The sequence below is a fragment of the Pyrenophora tritici-repentis genome, chromosome 7 (genome assembly GCF_003171515.1).
Source record: "Pyrenophora tritici-repentis strain M4 chromosome 7, whole genome shotgun sequence".
Lineage (NCBI taxonomy): Eukaryota > Fungi > Ascomycota > Dothideomycetes > Pleosporales > Pleosporaceae > Pyrenophora > Pyrenophora tritici-repentis.
Window position 1 is genome coordinate 2,657,565 of NC_089396.1, and position 17,244 is coordinate 2,674,808.

Consider the following 17,244-nt stretch of genomic DNA (forward strand, 5'->3'; position numbering starts at 1 on the left):
GGTGAGCGGGCTCGCTGCGGCTCATGGGAGACTAGCGATGTGACACTTAGAGGTACGTAGGTTTGATCTCATTAAGATAGACGCGTAGGAGATTTGTTGTACAGTCATACAGAGATGTTATTATAGGTGAACTATTCGTCGCGTATGAGGCAAAGTCGTGGGTATTCGATGAATAGGGTCCCTCGGATTTATCATGCTGATGATGTAACTGTACGGTGCAAAGCAAATAGTGTGTTCAAGTCTAATGATGTATACTTTACTATCTAAAGCTTGTGAAAGTAGCTATATACGATAAAGACATAGGTGATGCAAAGGTATTATGTTGCCAGAAACGCTTAAAGAACTGTGCTAGCGCAGCGCTGTCAAAAGTTGCTTCGATTACTGAAGCTTACATGGCCGTTAGTCGTGGGCACGTTCGCCTCATGCTTTGCTATCCTACCTTTGGTGCACAACCTGCCTACTCAACCCGATTGTTCTCGAGCAACAGAAGTGTTGTTTGCGCGAAAGCGTTGCCTAAGAGCGCACTTAGGATGAACAAATCCTGGTATCGCATGTTGATCTTAGATAAATCTAATTTCAAGCCTGTAGATGCAGGAAGCACGAGCTTGAGGCCACATTAAATACTAAACATCTAACGCTGTAGCATCTCTTTTGTTGGTAGGTGCATTATTAGGATGGCCTTAGTTTGTGCAGGCGTGGTGCGTGCTTGCTTTCTTTGGCTAAGCCGCATATCACCCTAAGGAACTTTACGCTTGTGGTGACACCAACGTACAGCAGCAGATAAAGCTGCATGGTATTTGGTTAACTTTACTGCAACCTTGAAAGGATAAACTAGACTACTCGCAATCACGGAATGATGTAACAATGTTGACTAAGTTGGTCTTTCACCTGCTTATATAGCAAGGCTGGAGTTTAGATTTCTTCCCACCTCGCTCTCCACCCAAAAACAGCGCCATTTTCCGTCATTCTAAATCCACCATGAGTTTTATTAGACGTCGAACGTGTACCACCTCCTACTATAAATCTATTGTCTCAATCCCACACCTTCATTCGGAGACTGTCAACGTATGGTCACATTTGTTTGGCACCCTATGGTTCTGCGCCAGCCATACTTGTCAACGAGCGAGCCGGCTCGCTCAGCTCGCTCGGCTTGGACGTTTTGACCAAGCCGAATGAGCTGAGCGCGCAGTGCGCGCTTGCAAGCCGAGCGAGCTTAGGGATAGGCGCTCGCTCAGTCAGCTTGCTTAGCTTGGTTGGATGGAGCGGTTGGAAACTTGGGGCTGAAGGACTTGGTGGAGGGGCAATCTCACGATGATTTTTAGGTGTAGTGCGTAAGTTCGAAACCTAGTTATAACCTAAAATACACTCTTTTTTGCTATATTTCTAGCAAATAAGCTACTAAACTTCCGGCTAACGGCCTGGCAACAATATTCTCCTTCTGCGACACTTCACTTACTACTTATCACCCACCACACTCACCTATACTCCACCAACGCGTCTCTATTTGCAGCTATTATCTACCTCGCCGTTGCTATAATGCCAGCAAAAAGAACATGCGTTAATGCTCTAGAAATCGCGACAACTTCGAAGCGCCCTAGAGTCGCAGCGCGTCATCGCGGGACTGCCAGCCAACCTGTGCTAGTCGATACTCAGCCATTCTCACCATCTCCACCTCCTCCACCGCTGTCGCCGCGTCAAGCTCTCGTTGCCGCGCCACAAGCACCAAATTTTGAAGCGACCCTCCGAGAGTCGCGCGCCGAAGAGACGATCATCCCACCACCTAAGGGCAGCGAGCATGCCACTGTTGCAGCTTCAGGAGCAGCTAGCGAGGCTGTCGACAAGGGTTTCGTATAGGTAGAGGACAAATACGACGGCTTTAATTAGAGTCGCTACCCAAAGCACTGCAAGCCGCCCACATCACTTTCGAACCGAGCAAGCTGGGTATACAGCCATGGCTATCGCATCGCCTTGCGCAGCAACGTCGCAAAAGTTACGTGGATCTGCCACTATTGCTATAAGCACAAGTTCACTACTGTTGGCCGTGGCATACATAACGTCTCGCAGTCTCCATCAGCGCCAGCACGTCATCTCGGAGAAGACAAGAAAGTTCATGGCTTGAAGCCTCCAAGTAAGCGCACTACCGTCGCTCCTCGGAAAGAAACTCTCCTCGAACGCGCCCTTCAGAAGGGCTGCTCTTAGGCTGTTGCCAACGAGCTTACCAACTTCAATATACAAGAGTTTAGGCTTGCGGCCGTTACCTAGCTCGTCGAAAACAACCTCCCACTCTCACAATTCGAATCATCGTCTTTTCGCAATATGATATAATTAGCTAGCGTAGAGGCAGAACGAGCCTTGTGGGCATCTTATAACAGCGTCTCACGATACGTTATACGCCTGTACAACTACCTGTTACTAAAGGTTATCGCAAGCCTTTCAGAATCAATGAGCAAAGTCTATGTAAGCTTTGACGGATGGACGACAAAAGGTGGCAAGCGCGGTTACTTAGGTATCGTCGCCCACTACGTTGATAGCTCTGGCGAGCTCAGGGACTTGCCTATTGCGCTCCCACAACTGACAGGTGCCTACACCGGCGAGGCTATGGCTGAGGTCGTGATGGCAATATTCAAGCAGTTCGAAATCACTGTGGGCAAGCTCGGTTACTTCGTCCTCGACAACGCACATAACAACAACACCACGATTAACACTCTCGCCTTGCAGATAGGCTTTAGCGCTACTGAGCGTCGCCTTCGCTGCGGTCCTTATACGCTTAATCTCATTGGCCAGATGCTACTCTGGGGTGAGGAGAAAGAGTCCTACGACAACGAGGAGACTGAGCGCGTGAACGAAGCTGAGAATATGGCTACTTGGCGAGGCGATGGACCATTAGGAGTGCTTGTCGCGGTTATTAACTACATCAAAACACCACAACAGTACGCTCTTTTTGAGAAGTATCAGAAGCTCGCTATTAGGGACCAGCCTGTCAACGCGCCAACAGAACAGCACAAAATCAAGGAGCCCGTTAAGCTAGTTGTTACTCGCTATAACTCTTACGTTTCGTGTTTTAAGCGCGCTGTTGAGTTGTAATTAGCGGTTAATAGGTACGCCAACTACCATATTTAGAAGATTGAAACTGAAGACGCGTACGCCCGAAGTCGTAACAACAAGCTGCCTGCAGCGCCGGATTGGATGAGGTCTGATGGGATCAATGCCCATGACTGGCAGGTGATTGCTGAGTATATTGATGTGCTTAGGCCACTAAAACAAGCTACAAAACGGCTTGAAGGCCGCGGCAAAAGCGGTGCTTTTGGAGCAATCGCTGAGGTTATTCTAGTATTTGAATACTTACTTGGAGTCTATGAGGACCGCTTGCAAAGCTATGAAGACGTCATTCACGATGAGCATACAGAGTCACCCGAAGACCACCTTGCTATCAACCTCCGCGCTGCCCTAGTTAAAGCCCGCGAGTACTACAACAAGCTCGACCTCTCGCCAGCTTACTATGCTGCTATAATCCTTCATCCTCGCTACAAAAGCTACCTTGACGCAGCGTGGGCGGATAAGCCTGATTGGCTAGAGAGCAGCAACCGCAAGTTTCAACATTTGTGGGCGGAGTACAAAAGCTTACCGAAGCCGCGCTTACGCTCTAAAGTTAGGCACAATGATATAGAAGACGCTATTAACAGCTTTATTAAGCCGGCAGGGCTTACGGAGAACGAGGAGGATGAATATGAGGCTTAGAAACGCAGCGAACCGATCGCTAGCGAGGGCGTCGACCCTATAAAATACTGGGTAGGACTCCGCGATCGCTACCCCAGCCTTAGCAAATTTGCTATCGACATGCTATCAATCCCAGGCTCAAGCTGTGAGTGTGAGCGCTTATTCAGCGAGCTGGGTGACCTCCTCGAGCCCCGTCGGCGCAGCATTTCTCCGCAACTTCTAGCAGCAATACAGTGCGATCGACGATGGATAAGAGCTAGATTTGGCAGTGGTGAGGTGCCTGTAAAGGAGGCTATCAGCGATGAGGAGATGGACGCGAAATACGGTGTACATAAGTGGGATATTAGCTGAGAAACTCAACACCAAGGTTTCTATATAACTTTCCTAATCGGGACTGAGCCCATCAAGCCGAGCGAGCTGACAGCCCTGTTTCAGCCAATCCGAGCGAGCCGAGCGAGCTGCTGGCCTCCGCTCAATTGGCTGAGCAAGCCAATTGGCTGAGCTCGCTCAGCTTGCTCATTGACATCTGTGGCGCCAGCGCAACGCGTTTTGCGGACACCGCCACGAGTCTATTCTCCCCGAGCGCCACAGCAGTTCTTGCGTATCTTGTAGCAAACGTCTTCTGCTTTGCGTGCTCAACGCTCTATCACGTCTTCGCAGACCATGCTGAAGCGGACTTTTGGCTACGACTCGACCACCTTGGAATTGTCTGTGCTATTTGGGCCTCCTCGATATCTTTCGTAGCGCTCTCGTTCAGCTGTCATTCCGGCGAGCAGTATGTGTACACGGTTTTTCTAACCGCAGCGGCTGCACTTTGTTCTGTTCGCCTCTTGGGTAATTCGCAGCACAGTTGCTCAGAGCGACGCAGCCGTATCAGCACGTATGTAGCCTTAGGCAGCCTGGCAATTCTTCCTGCGTTTCGTTGCTGGCATCTTGGCCAGTACTCTGGCTTACTGACCGATTTTGGGACGCTGGTTATCATCAATACATTGGGAGGCGTCATCTACGCAACCCATCTATTGGACAAAGCGATCGGGATGAAAATTGGTGTGCCAGGTGCGAGTCACCACACCATGCACGTCTTGGCCGTTGCCGGAGCATGCGTCTATGAACAAGGTCTGGTGTTAGCTTACCAAGAAACGTCTGACGTTATGTGCGTGAATCCAGTGTCGTAAGGCCCGACTGGGTGGTTAACCATTCACAAGTGAAGATGAACGAAACCGCACATGGAGGAAACATCATCAGATTTCAGGAGGCAAGGTAGGCAGCGTTGGCGGAGGATCTTAAGCTAGTCGACTCCAAGTAATCTAGTCCTTTCTTGCTCTTCACTCAGGACCGCAAGAACGATTAAACAGGCACTTCATCAATGTCACCGGGTCTAACCTCTCACAATCAATCTTCCTCCTATTCTCTCTCAAATCAAACCTCCCCTGAGCTATCCAGTTTCTGATGAGCCTCAACTCCTCGTATTCCGCACGATCGGTCTTCAGCAGTGTGCCATACGGAGGGAGGCTGTCAATATCCTCCATGACCCACTCGTCTCCCAGCCCACTGCAAAGAACAGCCGCTAGTAGTGCAATCACCTTAGAAGCGAACTCCTTGGTGTTTGGGTGGTCGGCCGCACAGAAGTATGCAAAGGGCATATGTCCCAGCTTTTCCTCGTCGCTCTTCAGCTTGTCCTTCAAATCTTTCGGCGTTCCTCCTTGCTTGTCATACCAGGCCTGTCTCATTTCACAGCAAAGAGTCTGCCAGCGCTCGGGGCGAAAAACATCTGGGTCGTGACCGCAGAGGATTTCTTGTCTATGGCACGTCTCGATATTGGCTTTTGCTTCCTTGTCATCGAAGCTGCTTCTAGAAGATCGAGCGGAATGTCTTTCCGGTTCGACGCATTCCGACAATCTTACTGTTTGCGTGGAGAAACGCGTTCTCCTTCTTACGGTAACTTTATAAGTCTGTAGTAGTAATTTCTGTTATCTCGGCTTGCTTTGTAGCTCACCGAACTCTTCGCAGGCACATACCGTCGCGAACGAACAGGGGAGTGTCAGAGGAGAGTCGGTTGACAGCACTAACAGGACGGGCGATAGCATAGCTAACGATGCGCTTTTTAGTGTCGGAGGCTGACGTGCTAGAAGAATGGCGTAAAAGAAAGCGGATTCAGGCGGGCGGAGACCTATCAAAGGAAGAAGCAGAGGATTTAGTGTCCCAATTAGACGTTAGGGCGCAGGTAGAGGGGGAAACGCGTGAAGGTAGGGCCCGAATAGGTGCAGGCAAGCAGCGCAAAAGGCACTGTAGGCGCTGCGGAGAGATAGGACATAATTCGCGTACTTGCGGAAAAGATGTAGTTGAGATTAGCGATTAATTCTATATATTGCGCATCACAGTAGGCTGCTGTGTTGTTAAGTAATAAGGTGTTAAAACTTAGAGCGTTGGTAGGGCGGGCGTTTCGCTTGTGTGGGCGTTTCGCTTGTGGCTCACGTTAGGTGTAAAAGTGGGGTGTGCATTACTCCTATCCGGGCATTGCGTGCACAGACACGACAACGGCAAGTCGGCTTTATAGGAACGCCGACTATGGATACGTCGGCATACGTCCGCCCATGACTAAAGCCTTGTTCTTTACTAGAGTTAAAAACAAGTGGAGACGTTGCGCGGCTTCCGTGCGGGGAAGTAAATCAGCGGACGAAAAGGAACGGAAATTCTGACTAGCCCGTATATGAAAAGGTTTTAACGTTATCCACAGCATTAGTCCGTAAGTAGCAAGCGCTAGAATCGTACAACGATTGGGCCACGCCATTCGGGCCGGTTTTTGTGGGGTCGTCCGCAACACTCAACCGTAGAGTTGTCTTCCCTGCTTCTACAGTTGTAGCGGATGTAACAATCACCGGTAATAGACATGAACGAGTATAATGAGATTTAACGAATGGAGGACTACATCATCACACCGTACGTTGGCGAGTTCATCAGCAACCTGACAAACATCACCTACGATCCGTGCAATCTGTCAGAGCCGTAGGCCTGAGTGATAGTTCAACCATTGCCAATTGCCTGATTAGGCCTAGCTCATGTCTGCCTGGCACTCACCTGCTACTATATAGACCTGTAGTTCCCACACGAATACGAGAACCATGACTTTCCCATACCACCTCCATTGACACAATCCTCCATCAAAACCAGAACGACAAACTCACTCACCTTCCAGCCATCTACGGCCTCCACGGTCTCCGTCGCTTCGGGAGGATACAGGCTTAAGGGCCGTGGAGCGCATGCGGGAAACGCGGTTACGCATCTGGGAACTTCCAAATGCCGGGTGTTCTCCACTTTTGAGATCTGTCCTTAGTTTGTCCGGAGACTCGGCCGAAGCTCAGAGTGGAATGATTGTCATTGGACGAGTGAACATGGGGAGTCGCTGCAGACTGGCAGTGGACCGCATTGTTCTGGTCATTATGTATGACGTCCATCGGCCCTACTCCGCATATTGTACGATCGGTGGTCGCCGTGGTTAGTTACCGACGAAACCATGTATCTAAGTAATGTATAAAGATGCTTTCAAGCCGGATCGGTATCATCACGAGAGTACCTAGGTGGCTCTACCTCGAAAACGATCATGGCAAATCTTCGCTACACGCAACAATTGGTCGGCGAGAGCTCGCACGGGCGATACTACATCTACGGTCTCGTTGCGCTGCTTGTCTTCGTTGTCATCAAGTATGTCTGGCAGATCTTGGCTTCGCCCCTTCGAACTGTGCCTGGCCCCTTCCTCGCTCGCTTCACACGACTTTGGGAGATCAAGGCTGTGTGCAAATACGATAATCCAACATACAACATTGCACTGCATGAGAAATATGGTAAGGTCACACCAAGGTCAATTTTGGTATCATCTTGACCAAAAAAAGCCGGGAGAAAACAGCACTAACAGACACAGGTCCTATCGTACGTCTTGCACCAAATCGGTACAGCATAAATGATGGCGAAGCCGCGAAGGTGATCCTCGGACACCACAACGCCATGGACAAGTCACAATTCTACCATCCGTTCGGCCAACCGGAGGAGTACAACCTCTTCTCCGAGCCGAGCATATCCGTTCATGCCAATGTCAGACGTCCAATTGCGCAGCTATATTCGCAAACGACCCTCCTCTCTTACGAGCCTTTTGTTGAAACTTGTAACACAATCTTGCTGAAGAGACTAGAGGAGTATGCTCGAAATGGCAAGGCTCTTAATGTCAGGAATCTCATGCAATACTACGCTTTCGACGTCATCGGCGAAATCACAGTTGGGTCGCGATTTGGGTTGATGGAAGATGGTGGCGACAAGTCTGGAATTGTCGAGGCTATCGACGAGAGTATGACTTACGCAGCGATCATAGGCCTGATTCCTGAATGGCACTGGTGGATCGGTATGACGATGGATAAGCTCCGACTCGAACCCGGCTTCAGGAAGATTCTCAACTTTGTGAATCTTCACGTTGATAGTCGCGTCTCAGGACGCACCAAGTCGCCCGAAGACCGCAGTGACTTCCTTGATAAGATGTTGCCCATGGAACGGGAAGGCAAGGCGACACGCTTCCATACTCGCCAGGTCGCCTCTCAGAACATTGCAGCGGGATCAGACACAACCGCCATCTCACTCTCTGCTATTATCGCATACCTGGCGATGCACCCTAACACGCTCGCCGTTCTTCGCCACGAACTCGACGAAGCCACAGCAGCCGGTACCCTCTCGGACCCAGCGACCTTCCAAGAAGCTCAAAAACTTCCCTATCTCCAAGCCGTAATTATGGAAGCCTTGCGTGTCCATCCCGCCGTTGGTGCGCCAATGACTCGCGTCGTCGGTCCCCAGGGCCTCGTAGTCGCAGGCCAATTCTTCCCACCTGGCACCGAAGTCGGCGTCAACGCATGGGTAATCCACAACAACAGGACCATCTTTGGGCCTGACGCGCACATCTTCCGTCCTGAGCGCTGGATCACGAAAAACAAAGAGGAGCGCGCGGTGCTAGACCGCAACTTCTTAGCTTTTGGCGCTGGGCCACGGACGTGTATCGGCAAGAATATCAGTCTGTTGGAAATGAGCAAGGTAATTCCGCAGATTGTTAGAAAGTACGATTTTGAGATCCTGTCGGATGCGAACGGTGAGAAATATACGTGGAGGACAAGGTGGTTTGCGAAGCCGAGCTTTAATGCTATTGTTAGGAGACGGGCGCAGAAGGCTTAGTGAGTAGGTTAGTAGCAGCAAGTAGTGTTTTGCTGCTAAAGGAAAACCAGAGGAGGCGAGGGAATAAAGAGAATAAGATAGGGTTTGGAATATAGGTATAACGTGAGCGGCAACCGAACCGGCCGGGCAACCGAGTCGGACACTTTGCCAAGACCACACCACTTTCTACCACCTATCACAATGTCTCAACAACCTGATCTTGAATTGCTCTCTCGTGAACACAGGGTTATCTAAGCTATCTAAGCTGTGAGATCTGACGCGTCTCTAAGCCAGCGACGTGCTGCTGTCGTCTACAACGTTCCCTAAAGCACCCTTGGTGACCGATGCGCCAAAACTACCTTACGACGCGATTCCTATCCTAAGACGTTAAGGCTAAAGAGGGACGAAGAGAACACGATTATAAAATATATAAAGAAGCTTGACACGCGAGTCTTTGCCCCTACGCTTAGCTACGTACGTGAGATGGCTAACTAATGTTACACGGGGTCTGGCTATACTTCTCTAGGCTCGGTCCGTACTAAGGCTGTGATGGATCAAACCTACGATCCCTCACGCGATCACGTGCCATACAATCACGTGCCACGCTGGCAGTTGGCCCGTGCGAGGAATAATAAAGTTCCCCTCGTACTTGTATATAGATCTGTACACACAATCTCACTTATTAGAGGCATCCTAACTATTGCAGTGTACTAGTGCCTTTACACTATTGTGTGTCAACCCCTACATACCTAGGATACTTCGCATCAGGCTCAGTTATCAGAAACACCGTCCGCGCCGAGCGCCGCCGCCGATTGAGCAACTGCGACTTGCTACATCGGGCAGAACAAGACGTTCTGCGACGGGTTAGGTCTTGACGACGAGGATCGCAAAGTATTGCGCTAGAAGCCCACGGGTGGAGACACCAGGCTCAACAAGCAAGTATTGCTCGTGAGGGTTGTCACCAACGCTGGTAGAGGACAGGTCCACCTACATCAACGGACAAGTAGGCAGAGGGCAAGGCATCGAGCTTCGAGAAGCGCGACCCTACGGTAAGCCCTGCGCAACACACGAAAAGACCAGAGACACCAGGCTCAACAGGCAAGTATTGCTCGTGGGGGTTGTCACCAACGCTGGTAAAGGACAGGTCCACCTACATCAACGGACAAGTAGGCAGAAGGCAAGGCATCGAGCTTCGAGAAGCGCGACCCTACGGTCAGCCCTGCGCAACACACACGAAAAGATCATCGCGATGGCAAACCCGGCCAATACCCAGAATACCCAAGGTACCTCAGCCACCGGTGCCACCTTCGGGCAAGCTTCCCAGGATCCTACTCAATCACAGATGGGCCCGCCTCTCGTACCAGTACGAGCTTGCCTCTCCAACCGCCGAGAGAGCATGCTTCTGGCAGCCCATCCGTCATCCCAGCCATCAGTATCAGCTAGCGGCGACCTAGAGCCCATGACTGCTACACGCGAGATTGTCGGCATCGAAATCAACGACGTCCTGCTCGAATACCTCAAAGATTCTAACTACGTTTACCTCCGTTATACCGTTGACACCGAGTGGTTCGAATTACAAGAGGATCCCGAACCTGACGAGCACAGCAATGCCTTTTACTCCCTTAGCACAGGCCGAATCCGCACTGATGGCAACATCACCCACAACATCAACGACTTCACTGTCACTAACTCTAGTAACCTCCAGAAGAACGTGAAGGATCGTCCCGACTTCTGGTGGCGATTTATTGTCTCTACGCTAGTCTCCCTACGCAACTGCACTGACGCCATCAATAGGCATCTGCAGACTGTGGACCGCAATGAAGGAGAGACTCAAGCTCTACGAGACCGACTAGCGAATGTTGAAGCAGCCCTTGATGAAACTTCGAACAGTAAACAACTACAAGTTGGCATGGTTAGCAGCAACCTGTACAAGGAGAAGCTGACAGAGATCCGACGCCTCACCTCGGACATCGGAAAGCTCAAAGCTGCGTCAGAACAACTCCCCAACGTTCGCGATGACCCCGCCTTCAAAGCCCTCGCCGCTGAGCGCGACCTTGCCGCCACCGAACGCAATGAACTCAAGCAGAAGGTTGAGGACCTATCCCGCCGAGCCGATGAACCGGAGAGCGGTCCTAACTACGCAGAGTTGGCACAGAAGCTCAAGGAGGAGTCTGACAGCGCCGACTGGTGGGCAGACCAAGCTAAGGCCAACGCTGAGCTCTGCGACAAGTTCAAAGGACAAGCTGATCGCTATTCTATCGAGCTTAACCAGTATGATGTCAAGTACTCTAACATGGAGGCGAACAAGAACGAAGCTCTCGCCCTTAAGGATAAGGCTTACGATGAGCTCAACCTCCAGCTCACCGAGGCTAGACGTGAGACAAAAACGGTCACCGACCGACTGCTGCAACATGAACCCAACTATCAGCCGTACACCCTCTGGCGGCGCGAGCGATCTTACGACCCAGTACGGCCTGTACAATCAAGCGTTTTGCTACAGCGACCTGTAGATGGTACCGCTGACCAACTCTCACAAGATCCTCGCCGAGCTGGGTACACCCCATGGGATAACCGTACTCCCGTGCGCGACGCCTCGCTACCTCCTCCATCATCGAACCCATACGCCCCCGCTCCTACAGTACCGCGACCGCCGCCCGTCGCGCCCTCTACCGCCGGTGGAGGATTCTCTTACAAACTCCCAGAACTTGAGACGTTCAAGGGCAAGGTCGACGACGACTACGAGCGGTGGCGCGAGATGGCAGTGGCCAAGTGTCGCACATACCCAGAGGACTGGCAAGCGGTTGACTACCTCAAGTTCCGCATTCAAGGCGAAGCTTACGAGCACATCCGAGATGTCAAAGCTCGCCATTTCCTAGATTTCCTAGAGACTCTCGACAGCCAGTATCTCACCTATGATCGGGAAGCTGACGCCGAAACCCTCATCGCCGACGGCTCGCTCCGCTACAAGTCTGGACAGAAGTTCATGGAGTGGAAGTCTAAGTTCACCTCTTGCATGCGAATCCTCAAACACAAGAACGCGACCCAGATCCGATACGCTCGCGAGTTCATGCGACCCGGGTTAGCTATCGCGACCACTGCCGGATCTCACAAGGATGAGACCATCCAGTCCTTCTTGCTGCGAGCGCAACACATCGACCAGGGACATCAACAGATTGACGCTGGCCGAAAATTAACTCCCGTTACGAAGACCGCTGGTGCTAGCCGTACCCAAAAGTTGGTCACCTTCCGGACACCCGACACTCCAGGTCACAACAACGCCGCCAGCACGCATACGTACAAGAAGATGGCCTTCGAGCGGTCAGAGAAAGACAAGAAGCGTCTAGCTGACTTGAAGCTCTGCTTCAAATGTGGCAAGGATGACCATCAGATGAGGCACGAGACTGCCCCCTGCCGCGGCAAGCCCTTCACTCCTTCTCACCAAATCCCCGCACTGGCTTCTTTGTACATCAATGCTCTCGACGCTTCCAACGAAGAGGAGCGAGACGAGGATACTGAGGAGCCGCTGGACGACAACGACTTAGTGGATGACGATGGCTTCTACGTCAACGACGAGGAACTACTTGAGCATTTAAATTAGGGGCTCCCGCGCAGAGCCGCGTGCGGGAGCTCAATTGGCGTAACGCAAAAAGACACCAGCGCCGTGTTCGAAACCAGCATCGCCGTTTCGAGATCGCTGCAGCCTTGCTGCTCGCCCCTGACGAAACGCCAACTATGACGGAGGTCCACTTCGTGTCCTCCGCCTCCATCGGAGGCAAGCCTTCTAAAGACTTCAGCCGACAACTCGAGTTTCCCGGCTCCGCTCTCACGCGACCTGATTGTTGGCAACCGATTTCTACCCTTATCGACACGGGAGCCAGCGCATGCTTCGTCAATCAGTCATGGGTTAACCAACACCGCCTAGATACTATGCCTGTGGCCAAACCCATTCGATTGTCACTAGCCAACGGCGGAGAAGTGGACAAGCTTACCCAGGCCGTTGATCTGCCCGTCCGACACGGAAGCCATACGCACAACGTCCTATGCTACGTCACCAATATCGGCAAGTACGACGTTATCCTAGGCATGAATTGGATGGACTATCACCAGCCTGCCCTCCACTTTGGCGACCAGCGATCACTCACCTTCGCTAAGGCAGGGTGCAAACTTAACTGCCTCCACGAAGGACTCCCAGAGACGGTTTACGAAAACGGAGTTTGTCACAGTCACGTACAACTAGTCAAGGGAGACTACCAGACAGGCGACACCACTACTAAGACGAACAAGGATGGTAAGGTGACGACTGAGGAGACTATGGCTGATATCTACCTCATCTCCGCTGCCGCTGCAACCGCACTCGCAGCCAAACATCCTGACCAGGTCATATGGTTGGAACCCCGCCATTGGGCCAAGCTTGCGAAGCCCCCGATGAAGACCGAGAAGGCATCGGCGTAGCCGCAGTCTCGCAAACTGACTTTGAGAAGTACATGCACAAGATGGAGCAACCTTACATGACTAGAGACCAGATTGGCCAGCTGGTACCTGAGTGGGTGTTGGACGAACTACCTGATCTGTTCAACCCTCATCTGGCTCATCAACTCCCCGAACGAAGACCAGGAGTCGACCACCCCATCGACCTGCTTCCTGACACTACGCCCCCTAAGCCTCATGTCTACGGACTCACTCGTACCGAGACTGAGGCTGTTAAGAAGTATATCGATGACATGCTGCAAAAGGGCTTAATCAAGGCCAGTAACTCCCGTTTGCGTCACCTGTCTTGATCGTCAAGAAACCTGGAGGAGGTCTCCGCATATGTGTCGACTACCGAGCACTCAACAACGTCACTAAGAAGAATCGAAATGCGCCACCAGCCATCAAAGAAACTCTAGCGCGCATGGCCAAAGTTCAGATTATGTCTCTCGTCGATGTTGTAGCCGCTTTCAACACCGTTCGGATTAAAGAAGGTGACGAAGAGAAAACCGCCTTCCTCACCCGGTACGGACTCTATGAGTATATGGTCATGCCCTTTGGACTGTGCAATGCACCAGGGACGTTCCAAAACTTCATCAACGAAACGCTGCGCGAATACTTGGACGTTATATGTACCGCCTACCTAGACGACATACTTATATATAGCGACAACGAGAAAGACCACCGTTCGCATGTCCTAAAGGTTCTCCGCAAGATTCAAGGCGCAGGACTATCGTTGGATCCCACGAAGTGCAAGTTCGAAACCAAGCGAGTCAAGTACTTAGGCTTGATCCTCACCACCGACGGCATCGAAATGGATCCGGAGAAGGTCTCCACTGTCCTCGATTGGCAACTGCCGAGATCAGTGAAGGACATGCAGTCTTTCCTCGGCTTCTGCAACTTCTATCGCCGGTTTATTAAAGGGTTCTCATATATCGCTAAGCCACTCACGGAACTCACCAAGGAGGGTAGTCAACGACATTTCCCTCTCCAAGCTAATGGACAAGCTGCGAAAGCCTTTGAACAGCTAAAGCTTGCGTTTAAAACAGCGGGCGTACTGTCCCACTTTGACCCAGATTTGGAAACGTGGCTCGAGACTGACGCGTCGGACTTCGTTACCGCAGCTATCCTCTCGCAGATGCACAAAGGTGTTCTACGACCTGTAGCGTTCTTATCACATAAGATGACACCTGCCGAGTGCAACTACGAGATCTATGACAAGGAGCTCCTCGCGATTGTTCGAGCATTCGAGGAGTGGAGGTTTGAACTGTCAGGTACTGATGATCCCATCTTGGTATTGTCAGACCACCAGGCCCTCCAGACGTTCATGACAACCAAACGCCTCAACCGACGGCAAGCTCGATGGGCTGAGTTCCTAGCTGAGTTCAATTTTAGAGTCAAATACCGTCCTGGTAAACAAGGAACTAAGCCCGACGCACTCACTCGCCGACCGGGCGATCTTCCAGCTAACGCCGAGGATGAGCGACGTCAACACCAGGTACAAGTGATCCTCAAGCCTGACCAGGTGGATCCTGAGTGTCGAGTTGCCACCTTTAGCTTCCACTTCGACGGTGGCTCCCGACACGCTGTATATCTGGCCAACGCCCTCGGTGACGAGCTCCGGACGTCCCCAGTCTCCTTGGCCATGATGATGTACCAAGACAGTGAAACGGACGACTTTAGCGACGAATACCTCTTCGCTCTCGGAGACACAGCGGAGGTCGATGACACGTCCGCTGCACCGCTTACGGAGCCGGACACGTCGCTGGACGAAGCCAATATCCTCCAGACCGTTCGACAAGCTTACCCGGATGACGACATCGTTCAAGTTATCCTCAAAGCCAAAGCTGATGGCCAGCGCCGCATCCCGTACCACCTAATTCACGGTCCAAACAGGATACGCTTAGAGCTTGGTGATTGCTCAATACACGACGGAGTCTTCTATGTCAAGAAGAAGGTCTACATCCCCGAATCAGGCACCCTGCGCACCCGGATCATCGAACGCGTACACCGATCCTATTGCGGTGGCCATAGCGGCAAACACGGTAGCTACGACATGTTAAACCGCTGGTACTACTGGCCGAAGATGATAAATGATGTAGCACAGTACGTCAAGAACTGTTTGGCCTGTCGGAGATCGAAATCTTACCGCGATGGGAAACACGGGCTCCTACATCCACTCCCGATACCTGAGCGATATTGGAGTAGCATCAGCATGGACTATATCACGCACCTGCCTCCTTGCACCGATAACGGCCGCACATATACCAACGTCTTAGTGATTGTTGATCGGCTTAGCAAGAAGAAGAAGTTTATACCTGTGGTGGACCTAAAGGTTGATACCCTTGTGAAAGCCTTCGTCGAGTACGTGTGGCGTGAGGAGGGATATCCCGACAGCATCGTCAGCGACCGTGGAGCCCAGTTCCTCTCCCATTTCTGGACACGTCTTTGTCAACGACTGGGTACCAAGCCAAAGTTGTCAACGGGCTATCACCCAGAAACCGATGGGCAGACGGAGAACGCCAACGCTTGGCTAAAACAATACCTCCGGTCATATATTAACTACGAGCAAGACAACTGGGCTCTCTTTCTTCCTATGGCAGAGTTCGAAGCTAACAACGCCATCAACGCTAGTACTGGGACTACCGCTTTCCGCCTCACTAAGGGCTATGACCCGAAGTCTGGTCTTGAACCACCTAAGGTGAACACTGGTCTCACTGCCCCAGCTCGCAGAGATCAAGACAACGCCAACAAGTTTGCAGAAAAGCTAGACGCGCTACGCAAAGCCCTTCGGCTCGAACTACAATGGTCACAAGCTAAACAGGCGGAATACGCAAACGACGCCCGGCTCCCAGCGCCTGAGTTTAAGGTCGGCGATCAAGTTATGTTGGACGCCCGTAACTTCCGTACTACACGTCCTAGTCTATCACTTGACTTCAAGAACCGCGGTCCCTTCACTGTCACACGCGTCATTGACAATATGGCTTACGAACTACTCCTGCCTCCAGAGATGGGCAAGCTCCACAACGTCTTCCACCCGTGGTTACTACACTTACACGAGGAGGCTCCGCTGCCTGGTCAACTGCGCGATTCCGCACCAGCTGAGTTCGCCGATCCCGACGAGGAAGATGGTACAAGCTATGAAGTGGAAGCCGTCCTAGACTCCCGCGTCAACAAGAGACTTAAAGACCCCTACTCTCGCAGCGGTCTTCTCCAATACTTAGTGCGATGGACCAACTACCCCGCCGGCACCGACAACCCATCTTGGGAACCATACATGAACCTGGTGGACTCCGCAGACATTGTCCAACAGTACCATGAGTCCCGCCCTAAAGCTCCAGGACCACATCGAAAGTTTGCGACGCTCGCAGGCAAACAGGATTTACTTATGATTACAGTGATCGCATCCTCTAACAATCCTAAGCCTCCACCAGGAGCCCCGACGATACAGCAGACGGAGGAGACTATTGGCCCGCGTAGCTTTCGCAATACCGGCAACATTGCTGTTTAGGCTTACAGAAGCTTTTGCAAAGCAAGCTAGACAACTCTTTTTAATTACTTTAAGCGACGGAACCTGCTTTTTTTTGAAGGGGGGGTAGTGTGATGGATCAAACCTACGATCCCTCACGCGATCACGTGCCATACAATCACGTGCCACGCTGGCAGTTGGCCCGTGCGAGGAATAATAAAGTTCCCCTCGTACTTGTATATAGATCTGTACACACAATCTCACTTATTAGAGGCATCCTAACTATTGCAGTGTACTAGTGCCTTTACAAAGGCGAGGTAGACTAAAGCGGTAGCTGTTAACACGGGGGGGTATTAGACTCCGCAACAATCAATTCAATCCGGTCACTCTCCTAGACCCACTTA

General features: G+C 51.6%; 6 protein-coding genes across 6 annotated transcripts; 5 read left to right on the top strand and 1 right to left on the bottom strand.

Moving 5' to 3' along the window:
• Positions 1-1,536: 1,536 nt before the first annotated feature.
• Positions 1,537-3,738, top strand: PtrM4_134300 (Dimer-Tnp-hAT domain containing protein; the record flags this gene model as incomplete). Its single annotated transcript, XM_066109176.1, has 4 exons — positions 1,537-1,848; positions 1,885-2,128; positions 2,330-3,072; positions 3,121-3,738. The coding sequence occupies 4 exons, from the start codon at positions 1,537-1,539 to the stop codon at positions 3,736-3,738; spliced, it is 1,917 nt and encodes a 638-aa protein (XP_065961168.1).
• Positions 3,739-5,095: 1,357 nt separating this feature from the next.
• PtrM4_134310 (uncharacterized protein) lies at positions 5,096-5,447 on the bottom strand (the record flags this gene model as incomplete). Its single annotated transcript, XM_001942332.2, has 2 exons — positions 5,096-5,102; positions 5,143-5,447. 2 exons carry the CDS (start codon positions 5,445-5,447, stop codon positions 5,096-5,098), a joined length of 312 nt encoding a protein of 103 aa, XP_001942367.2.
• A 1,871-nt stretch (positions 5,448-7,318) lies between these two features.
• On the top strand, positions 7,319-8,925 carry PtrM4_134320 (CypX, Cytochrome P450; the record flags this gene model as incomplete). Its single annotated transcript, XM_001942333.2, has 2 exons — positions 7,319-7,559; positions 7,637-8,925. The coding sequence occupies 2 exons, from the start codon at positions 7,319-7,321 to the stop codon at positions 8,923-8,925; spliced, it is 1,530 nt and encodes a 509-aa protein (XP_001942368.1).
• A 1,228-nt stretch (positions 8,926-10,153) lies between these two features.
• On the top strand, positions 10,154-12,502 carry PtrM4_134330 (uncharacterized protein; the record flags this gene model as incomplete). The annotated part of the gene is made up of 1 exon (XM_001931970.1): positions 10,154-12,502. One exon carries the CDS (start codon positions 10,154-10,156, stop codon positions 12,500-12,502), a length of 2,349 nt encoding a protein of 782 aa, XP_001932005.1.
• A 134-nt stretch (positions 12,503-12,636) lies between these two features.
• Positions 12,637-13,356, top strand: PtrM4_134340 (Asp-protease-2 multi-domain protein; the record flags this gene model as incomplete). Its single annotated transcript, XM_066109177.1, has 1 exon — positions 12,637-13,356. The coding sequence occupies one exon, from the start codon at positions 12,637-12,639 to the stop codon at positions 13,354-13,356; it is 720 nt and encodes a 239-aa protein (XP_065961169.1).
• Positions 13,357-13,397: 41 nt separating this feature from the next.
• PtrM4_134350 (uncharacterized protein) lies at positions 13,398-16,882 on the top strand (the record flags this gene model as incomplete). The annotated part of the gene is made up of 2 exons (XM_066109178.1): positions 13,398-13,653; positions 13,704-16,882. 2 exons carry the CDS (start codon positions 13,398-13,400, stop codon positions 16,880-16,882), a joined length of 3,435 nt encoding a protein of 1,144 aa, XP_065961170.1.
• Between the last annotated feature and the right edge of the window lie 362 nt (positions 16,883-17,244).